The 10,731-nt window shown below is 41.2% G+C and overlaps 1 protein-coding gene across 1 annotated transcript; it reads left to right on the top strand.

Moving 5' to 3' along the window:
• Positions 1-2,108: 2,108 nt before the first annotated feature.
• Positions 2,109-8,840, top strand: RFK (riboflavin kinase). The gene is made up of 4 exons (XM_063421998.1): positions 2,109-2,323; positions 3,861-4,012; positions 5,468-5,570; positions 6,108-8,840. Exons 1-4 carry the CDS (start codon positions 2,242-2,244, stop codon positions 6,236-6,238), a joined length of 468 nt encoding a protein of 155 aa, XP_063278068.1. The 5' UTR covers positions 2,109-2,241; the 3' UTR covers positions 6,239-8,840.
• The last annotated feature ends 1,891 nt before the right edge of the window (positions 8,841-10,731 follow it).

Raw genomic sequence — 10,731 nt, 5'->3', positions numbered from 1 at the left:
CTAGGCAATGACTTCAGGATTTAGACTTCATATCCAAGATACATCCATCACGAAACAGCACTTTAAACACTCTTTGTTATTCTCTATACACTCAGAGACAGCAGAACAGAATTGACCTGATGGTAGCATACTTAGGATGTCTTTCTCTTCCGCTTTTTCTTCTTATACCATCACCATCCTGTTGTAAGTGCCAGCTACACCTATGGTCATTCTCTAAGACAATCAAAGCTACTCAAACTGAAGTAATGAATTTAAGTGTTATCATGAAAAGGATGACATTGACAGAAACTAAAGAAGGAAAGAAGAGGATAAGTTTGATGCAAAATCACTTTTTTGGCTTTCTTATATAAAACAGTTTGTGTTCACAACTTCCATGAACAGTCAGTGCTTTATAATATGAGATATAAGTGAGTTTCTCAGAAAAAGTCCAATTTTAAAAAGTTATTTACTTGGAATACAATTAAATAGAAGCACAAGCCATAGGTGTTTACATTGCTTTTCCACATTAAAAAACAGCAAACCAAATCTCAGGTAAGTCCTGAAATATTTTTATGACTTATATCAAACTGTTGAAATTAGAAACTGTGTTCTAGAATGGAGGAAAGAAAATAAAGTGCCAATTCCCTTCGAGGATTTTCTGGATGGTGTTTCTGGATAAAGGTTATGTGTTTAAACACAAATATGCTTATGTGCAGCACAGCAGTGCTGAATGAGGCCCCAGAACTCAAAAGGCCTGTAGTATCACTGACACAAAGAGACTGTCTGCTGCTGGGCTGGCTGGTCTGTAACTTACCAAGATTATGGACATCTTTCACAATACTATTTTGAACTCATGCAGTATCAAATTTATTTTAGTTGGATCATTCAGGGCAATAGAACAACAAGTGCTAATTATCTAAATACATTAATAAGCTTTATCAACATGAAAAGCAACAGGAGACAGGAAGTGAAGGAACTGCTCAGCTATCCTTCATTTTCCTTTGAGTGAGCACAGAAGGAGCATTGCTGTCTTGCTGCTTTTTTCCAAAGGAGATCCCTGCACTTGCAGCGGTGATAGCCGGGGGACATGAACACCTTGGTAAAGCAGAGATGAGTAAAAATGGTTTGGGGTCTTGGTTTGGTTTTAGTTCGATTTGCTGTTGGGGTTTGGTTGTTCGGATTATTGGTTTTGTTTTGTTTTAAGCAAGCATCTGCCGTTCAGTGGAGCATGTCACAAAACGACCTGTGCTGGGCTCCGACACCCGCGGCTTTCCTGAATATCTGCTGTGCACTGATGCATCTGGCCTTTTCTGAGCGAAAATGCAAATCTAGGGCTACTGAGGGAGCAACATTCCCTATCTCCACGCGTGAGCGCGAGGTGCGAGGTGCAGCTTTTCAGGTAAGAGGGTCGGGACGTGGCAGCTGGTGCGCAACAGTCGCAGCTGTCACGGCGGCTTCCACCGAAGAAACTGCAGGACGCGCCGGACTCAGCCTGCCCGCGGAGAACCGAGAGGGACGAAACTCGTGGGCAGAAATAACTCGTGGGCACAGCGGCGACCCTGAAGAGTGACAGCGGCCCTCAGCGCCGCCCGCCCGCCGCGGCCGGGATCACCACCCAGCTCCGCCCCGATGGGGGGATCGCCATCCAGCTCCGCCCCGCCCCGGCCGGGATCGCCACCCTGCTCCGCCCCGGCCAGGATCACCGTCCTGCTCCGCCCCGGCCAGGATCACCGTCCTGCTCCGCCCCGCCCCGGCCGCGATCGCCACCCTGCTCCGCCCCGGCCAGGATCGCCACCCTGCTCCGCCCCGGCCGCGATCGCCGTCCTGCTCCGCCCCGCCCCGCCGCGGCCGCGATCGCCGTCCTGCTCCGCCCCGGCCAGGATCGCCGTCCTGCTCCGCCCCGCCCCGGCCGCGATCGCCACCCTGCTCCGCCCCGGCCAGGATCGCCACCCTGCTCCGCCCCGGCCGCGATCGCCGTCCTGCTCCGCCCCGGCCAGGATCGCCGTCCTGCTCCGCCCCGCCCCGCCGCGGCCGCGATCGCCGTCCTGCTCCGCCCCGCCCCGCCGCGGCCGCGATCGCCGTCCCCCGGCGAGCACACTGGGCATGCGGCGCGGGCGCGTCCACTCTGGGGGGAGGAGCCGCCGGAGCGCTGTGCGTCTCGCGCGGTTCCTCCCCTGCCGTTGGTAGCGCCCCGTGCGGGGGCGGTGGTGAGCGGCGCGGCGGCGCGGCGGGAGCGGGCCGCCGGCGCCTCAGCGCGGGGCCATGAGGCACCTGCCGTACTTCTGCCGCGGGGAGGTGGTGAAGGGCTTCGGCAGGGGCTCCAAGGAGCTGGGCATCCCCACCGGTGAGCGGGGGCGGAGGGCAGACCTTCTCGGAACATCACGGGCGGCGTGTCCGCGCTGCTGGGCCCAGCCGTGGGGTCGGGGGTGCTCGCCGGGTCGCGGGGGCGAGACCGCGGGCCGGGCGTTCTGCAGCCGGGCACTGCTGCGCCCTCGAGCGGAGCCGCGCCGTGCTCCTGCCAAGCAGCGGTGACTAAGCTCGCCTGACCTCGGCGGCCGCCCCGCTGCCCTGCACAGCTGCGCTAGTGTGACTTGCGCTTTCCGAGAACGGCCCTGCCTTGGTACCTACCAGCGCTTTCCTGACGCTTTTTCCCCCGCCTCCTACACTGCTTAGTCTTGCTCCTTCCCGTGTGTTATTCTCTGCACCCCAGCCTGTAAAGAGGTTTCCGTGAATCATGATGTTTGTTCCTTTCCTCATCTAGTGATCGTCACGATGTACGGGATGTAGATAAATGTCACATTCTCGGTGCAGTGGTGTGGCAGCCAGGGAAAATATCCCTTCTCATAAACCTCCAATGGGAATAAGAAAGGGAGTAGGCATTGGGAATCGCTGCAAGGAAGAAAGTTCAAGGGGAGTAAAGCAGAGTTTGAAACAGCAGGTGGGCTTGTCCTACAGGGAATATATTTTTCTATTGCCCATCTCTGTTTTAGCTGTCTAAGTGCAGGCAGATGAATACTGCAAGAGAATTTCGATCTTACTTAGAGAGACGCTGAAAGTCAGTAATCATATTTAACAGACATGAAACTTTATAAGACCACCCTTGCGGTGCTGGTTTTTGACGTCTGTTTCTGAGAACATTTCACATTTTTGTCTTGATTGTTTATAAATGATGTGTTGGTATTTGGGAACAGGGAAAGTAAGCTGTTACTGTCTGTGAGGTTTGATAAAAGTTTGGTAACCGTCTATTCTTCCAAATCAATTTGGTATCTTGTGTGAAGAGATCTGTTCAGCTGCAAAGTAGAGGTAGGATAGTAATTTTGAGAGAACGTTAAATTGAATCAAAAGGAAATTTTGTTCTACTGTAAATTTGTAGTTTTCAAAGGAAATCTCAAATCCATAGATGCCTCTGAAAGGGAACAGCAGATTGACAGATGACTAAACAATTATCACATTTGCTTCTACATAATTTATTTAATCAGCAAATACGTTACTAATAAATAGTTCTGAGATGCTATATTATAGTGCAGTTGATTTTTTCCTCTCATTTTTCATCATAGTAAAACTGTGGTAATTGTCCTAATAATGAAATATGTTCTGGCTGTATGTATGACATATTTATTAATTACTACTGCAGAAGAGAAAGAAAACTATACAATACAGTGTGTACGTATGTAGGAGATGTAATAACTCTGGCATTGACATAGTGACTGCATTTTATGAAGCTGTTTTGTACTTTGCAATGGTATGTTGCATTATTATTATCATCACCAGTGTTATGTTTGTAAATAGTATGTAGGCAGAGTGTGGCTTATAAGTATTTGAAGATCTTGTTGTATACTTGACTTACATGGAGTCATTCACACTTTATACAATTTTTACAGCTAACTTTTCTGAGCAAGTAGTTGAAAGCTTTCCATCTGATATCCCTACTGGTATATACTATGGATGGGCCTGTGTTGGAAATGGAGATGTGCATAAAATGGTTTTGAGCATAGGATGGAATCCCTTCTATAAGAATATTAAGAAATCAGTGGTAAGAATTTTGCTTTTTGTGCAATTTTTATTGTAATAAAAGACTGGATGAATTTTAACAAGATACACAGAATTTGATTGATGAGTGATGTCTAGGAATTTGTGCACCATTAGGAATGCAGTTGTTACCTATACAATATTTATATTCTGAAAAAAATATACTCTTTAGCCAGAGAGTGTGCAGATGAAGTTGAATAAAGTTTTTCTTTCTTCTGTTCCACCATTTCGTAACTACTTCCAAAATTAAAATATAATAGTGCTTGAAATGATGGTTGCTCGACTTGCTGATAGCAAATTGAGCATAAACTTGGTGTACGCATTGTAATGCATTGAATTTACTGGTTATGAGAGCCCTAGCATAAGCTGGAACACAGTAGTAGTCTGTTGTTCTGTGCAATGTATCTCCATTTCAGACAGGAGATGTTGGGCAGCTTAATTTGTAATTATTTTTAATTAATTCGTCTCTTACATGATGGAATCCATACATGACATGCTGTGGCATAATGTACAGAATAAATATTTGAAGGCATATAAGGATGTAAGGATGGAGAAATTAAAATCCTGATCTGGGACATCTGTGGGTTGGTTTTTTTTCGCTCTCAGGTGCTGAGTCTTCCTGAGTCTTTCCTGAGTCTTGCAGAGTTCTCTTTTATTTGTTTAAAACAATTTTATTTCTATGTGAATCTCTACTTCTAAGTGTGTATGTTAGACAAATGTATACTTAAAAGTTTTTTTGCAGATAACTTTGCTGAGCAAATAGTTAAAAGCTTCCCAAATGATAGCTTTGCTGGCAGATGCTATGGCTTGGCCTATTTTGGAGCTGAAGTTGTACGTAAAAAAGTTTTGAGTGTCAGGTGGAACTGTGTCTTTGTCTGGACTTGCTCTTTAATTTTCTTGTTCAGTTCCCTTAGAAGATAGTTGTAAAAGCTCTCCTTGAGCCAACTACTTCTGTCAAAATCTTCATAGTTAGTTTAATGTATCCACTTGTTGATGAAATATTAATATTTCCTGCCTTGGAAATCCTACCTCTGAGAAGTTTTGAAGCATTTCTCCTGGTGTCTGGGGGTGAGGGTTTTGGGTTTTTTAAAATTTGTTTGTTGGGTCTTTTTGTTTGGTTTGGGGGCTTTTTGGTTTGGGTTTTTGTTTGTTTGTAGTTTTGGTGATGTTTGTTTATTTTGTTTGTTTGTGTGTTTTTTCTTTTTTTCTTTCTTTTTCTCTTTATACACTTTTTGAGGGAGTAATTTTTTTAATTCCCTGCAGAGTGTAGTTCTATTTCCTAATACAAACTAAAGCCATGGCCTTTTAATTTTGGATTATATATGCTATACTAAATGTCCTTTTTATTTTTTATCTGTTGAGGAGAATTTGAGTGGCGGGTATTAGGCTTAAATGGTTACAGACAGAGAAATAAACTCTTGAGTTCATAATAATTGTCCACTTACTTATCTTCCTTTAGGAAACACACATTATCCACACCTTCAAAGAAGACTTTTATGGAGAAATTCTTAGTATAGTCATAACTGGATACATTCGACCGGAAAAAAACTTTGATTCCTTAGGTCAGTATTGGAGGTCTCCCTCAAACTAGTTTCTTTTTTGCCTTACTCATACAAGTTTTGTGTCTTCGCTGTACCTCCTTCCATTATGAGGTGTTTTATTGGTTAACCTTTAAATTTCAGTAAAGTGTTTCCATAATTTAAAAACAAAAAACCCTACACGTGCATATTTTCGTAGTATCACACTAAAAACATCCGCTTTTCTTTCACTTGTCTGAGGAGTAATATTAAAATCGTGGGCTTGTCATGAAAGTCAAGTGTATTAATTTCTTCTTAAAATGCAGTTTTGTTAGTATTGAAACAGAACTGTTAACGTGTCTTTTGACAAACGAAGAGGATAGTGATGGTAATGTGTAAAAATGTATCTTTAGCATGTTAAAAAAAGACGTTTTAAAAGCAGAGAATTCTGCCTTTCAAATTTCATAGTTATATTCTACTTCTGTGGTTGTTGTTTGATATTTTGTGGTGCCTTCTTTTCACTTGTTACTCTGTTCAGAATACACACCAACTTTTAAATATCCCTATTCTTATCTTTTTCAGATGCACTCATTTCGGCAATTCAGGAAGATATTGAAGAAGCGAAAAGACAACTAGATCTACCAGAACATCTTAAACTCAAAGAAGATAACTTTTTTCATCTGCCAGAAGGCAAAATAGTAAACAGCCGCTGAGAAAACCCACACAGGCTTTTTTTTTTTAAATTTCTCCCCTTTCATGGAGCTTTTGTATTTGCACTGCTCTCATAGATACTTTTGTGTCATATGTCTGTTAGGTAACCTGAGATCAGAACCAAGCGTACAAGATGATTTTAGTTTTCTTTGGTTAAGTCATCATTAGCCCAGCCGTAGAGAAGAACTAGATGGCTACATCATTATCGATAAACTATGTATCCTAAACTTACCAGGCCTTTAGAGATCTGAGCACATTCAAAACATGACCAAAGTTAATTGTAACGCCAAGGTGTGGTTAGCTAATTTAATGAAGAATGTCTGTTTTTAACATAGTGTTCTTCCAGCTTCTTTTCCCATTTTTTTATGTCGTTCTTAGATCTGGGTTTTAGCTTATAAAATGGTGTTATTCATTGACTCAAAAATTTGGTATGATTGGATAACAATCAATAGCAAGATTAATTCCCTATAGTTCTTGTTTTTTATATACTACACAGCTGTTGTGGTTGAAGCTGTTACTTTAATTGAAATTATTTATTTTAAGTTTATTTGAAATGGAAGAAATTGCTGTTGCTCATTGTGTTGCTAGAATCTGAGCTATACTTCTTTACACTTGACTGAACATATAACACATAAAATTTAAGTGTAGTTTAATTCTGAAGAGGTGTTTCACTTAATTTCAGAAAACAAATAAAAGTGTGAAAGCTGATAAACTTAAGGTTCAGGTGCAATAAATGCAGAAACAATATAACAAGACTTCTGCTCATAGCACCTTAAAGGACAAAAGGTAGCAAGACACAAATTTGCATTTTATATGCTGCTGGTATTTTTCGTAGGAAAATCTTGAGGTTATTCACTGCACTGGCAGTAAAATGTCTGACTTCAAGATTGGTATTATTATAAGGCACAGAAAAATCTCATCAACACTCTGCACTAAATGCAGGTAAGAGCCAAGGTTTTGACAGACCAAGTAGATGAATATACAGTTGAAAGCCTTTGGGGATTTATTGCATAATATATCAACACTGTAGTAAATATTGGTTATTTTTTACAAGTAGTTGCAGACAGTCTTACTCTGAAATGTGGGGATACAAGTGAGGGTTGGACTAGCTGATCTCTGAATGTTCTTTACAACTCTAACTGTTCTGTGATAGATAAGTGGAAGGAGTACTATGAGAGTTGATGGTAATTTCAAAAATACTTTGCAAAGTATTTAATGTATGATTCAGTATCTACTCTTCTTTTCCTCTGATAAATTTTTCTATACTTTGGTGAATGGAAGCAGGTTAGCTACAGTGACTGTCACATTCATTCTTTTTGACATCACCCTGTGTGATGAGAATATGTCAGCTTTGAGAATATGTCTGGGACATATTCTGAAATTCAAAGTACTTCTTTAAATATGTCTCAGCTGTGATTCTCTCTCTGAACTACGATGTTCAATATGGAACGCACAATTTCTGTGGTGAAATTTGATAAATTTACTCCTTGTCCCATCCTATTCTAATCCTGCTTTTTACTCTAGAACGTAAGAGAGTTTTAGCAAGGTAGCTGCTTTGGTCTTTGTGGCAGGTGCTGTCAAGATGATAGTTTCACTTCATATTGCTTTAAATTCTAAAGCATGTAATACTAAAGCCAGTATCATGGGCTATTGTTAGGGGAAAGGTCTTGAGGAAGTCAAGGGCTCATGTTTGTTCTTTAGGACTTCAGGAGAAAACTTGATTTTGTGGAAATGAATTGTTCACTAGTGCTGTTGATATCAGAGGCAGATACAGTACATTTGGGAGAGAGGGACATGGGACAATATACTTTCTTTTAAAGTGGAAGAGAAGTAATTTAGTGGGATTTTTACTGTATAATGTGTTGGAAACTGTGTTTCTAAAAAGTCTGTATAAGAATTCTTTTGCAAGATTGATGATTGGAATTTTAAAAAGGAGAGATGAAAGGAGAACTTTTTTTTGCTAAGAGTTTATGCATTCTTCAGATTGTGGTAATGTTAAAATCATATATTTTACTACTCCTTTTAGAGAATAAACAGAAGCCACTTCAGTCAACAGAGTATGTTGTCAACAATAGATTGTTGTTCATCATGGTACTGTAGCTAAACACTCATAGCTGCCTTTAAAATTGATTATTGCCAGTAATGTCTTGGGTCTGTTGTGGAAACTATGGTGCCTTAAGCTGGTTCTGAATAGTACTTTTCTGTATCTGCTCATAATTGCCACTATCAAAAATTCAATTCACCATTTGGTTATAGAACTGCTGTGCTATGGATAGAGAAGAGTAGCAAAGGGAAAACTTGAAAGACTTAGTTTGCTCTCAAATCCTAGCTGAGGTATAATATATGGATACACTGAACTAAGAAACTGCTCTTTCTGTGTTTGTCTTCAAAGAGAGTGTGTTAGTACATCCATTTGGCTGAGTGTACCTGACCATGTTATTTAAGAGAAAATGTTATACATCACTCTTTAAGCTCAATATGTAATTCCTAGCAGAGTATAAACTTTATGAAGGGTTATATTTTTGTATTATGTACAGGTAGCTGTATTTTTGTTGATGTTGTTGCACTGTACCATTACTAAAGGAACTGTAATTGACAAAGTTATCCTTCTTGTCTTGGATTTCCTTTCCTTTGCCACTCCTAACAATGTTAATTGTCTCAGTTCTAGGCAAAGCTTTATGGAGGTGACAGCCTTATTTTGAACTTTTTAATCTTCACATGATTTTGTATTCCTCTTTGTTACTAAAGGTGCAATGATTAAATCCCACGTGTGTTCCACAGAACTCTGTCAGTTACAGGGTGATCATGAGGTCTTTAGACGTATCTAACACAAAAAAAAAAGTTCACTTAAGAATTATGGCATAAAAATTAGTCCTTCTTCTCAGGGTTGTAGTTTTCCTGAGATTCTCCTTGGGGTTGGTGTTCTCCAAGGTAATAAGGGTCTCCCAAGGTTGCTGTTCCCTAGGAGTTTCCCCTGGCTTGCTGTTCCCAGGGGTAATAAGGTTTTCAGTCTTCTCTTTGCCCTAAGTGTTACACACCAGAGGCAGAGACGACAAACTGAGTCCGCCGGTGCACATTTCCAAGGTTGTTTATTCTTCATTATCTCAGTCCTTTTTCAGCTCTGCCAGGCACTTCCCTGGCAGGGTACCTTATCTTAGTTCTTTCTCAGCTCTGCAAGGTGTCTCCGCAGAGCAGGACACGCAGCAGACTGGGCGGATCAGAGAGCCCCGTACCTTATGTACAGTACCCCTGACCCAACCACAGTCCGAGACGTATTTTTTATTTACAAAATTTTACCAATACCTATTACCTATACTAACATGTCAGTTCTACTCTAAACCAATCTCTAAAACCCAACTCAGCACAAGATGGGGGACGAGAACAAGAACAAGGAAGACAGGGGCCACTCCCCAATTCCTCCATCTTGTCTCTTCAGCCCCATATGCTAAGAATCCTAATTTCTATATTTATATTCTATAATAAACCATCCACTACTTATTTCAAATTCTTAGGATTTGTGATTCTTCCTGCATGTGAGTGTTCACTCCCATGGACAGGAATCAGAGGCAGTGTCCTCCTGGGATCTGTGTGGGTCTAACTGACCCCCCTGTACAGATCCCAGACCCCCCTGTCCGGTCTCCAAACCCTCCAGGGTGGCCAGAGGGATGTTCTAGACTCCGACACCTTCTCACAATTAATTCCTTTGTAAAGATATGTCTTAAGTGATTAACAGCTCTAAAGCTGTTTATTATCAGAAATCTGAAGGAATTATTTTAAGGCTCAGCTCTTAACCGTCTGATCATACTGACAACAAATAACAGCACTTTCATGCACTTTTGTGTGAAGACTTTGTTCTTCACAGCAAGGGGCTATAAAGAACATCCTCTTCTGTATTATTATGTATTCAGCAATGCTATAAAATTGTTTTGTTGTGTCCCTTTAAGGTAGATTACCCACTGAGCGCTGTTTATTCCCTTTGGCATAGCTTGAAAATGCTGAACCACTTTAAAAGATAAGTGAAAATTTTCTGTTGTAAATGCTCTCTGCTTATTTCAGTTCTCTGTAGCCCAAGAAGATTGTCAAGATGACAGAAGTCCTTTTTGTTAGTGTACTTCTGGACTGTATTTCACTTTACAATAAATTCAGACTCTCTGTTCGTGATTATGTTAAACACTATTTAAACCACTGGGATTAGATTAATTTGGTGTTTATAATCTATAGAATATTTCTGATATTTTTCATACAAATGAGGAATACTGTGGAAGTACTTGGTGGAAGAAGTCATGTCATAAATGCAGTTCTATTGGGAAACATACTACAAGATTATGACAAAAAACATCAGCTTTGAGGAAGACAGATGCACTAGATGATACCAACAAATCTGGGTACAAGAGCTACATTTAAAAATGTAGGAGAAAAGATGATATGTCGCAAATCAGCTGCAAGTAAGCCCAGCCTATTCTGGTGATGGAGCCAGAGGCATTATGTTGTGTGC

Source organism: Prinia subflava, chromosome Z (genome assembly GCF_021018805.1).
Source record: "Prinia subflava isolate CZ2003 ecotype Zambia chromosome Z, Cam_Psub_1.2, whole genome shotgun sequence".
NCBI lineage: Eukaryota > Metazoa > Chordata > Aves > Passeriformes > Cisticolidae > Prinia > Prinia subflava.
The sequence above is the reverse complement of the archived record's forward strand: the minus strand, read 5'-3'. Positions and strand labels throughout refer to the sequence as shown.

Coding starts and splice junctions, on each gene's coding strand:
- RFK (XM_063421998.1), top strand. CDS start 2,242: ATGAGGCACCTGCCGTACTTCTGCCGCGGGGAGGTGGTGAAGGGCTTC. Junction 2,324..3,860: donor GGAGCTGGGCATCCCCACCG/GTGAGCGGGGGC, acceptor CAATTTTTACAG/CTAACTTTTCTGAGCAAGTA. Junction 5,571..6,107: donor AAAAAACTTTGATTCCTTAG/GTCAGTATTGGA, acceptor TATCTTTTTCAG/ATGCACTCATTTCGGCAATT.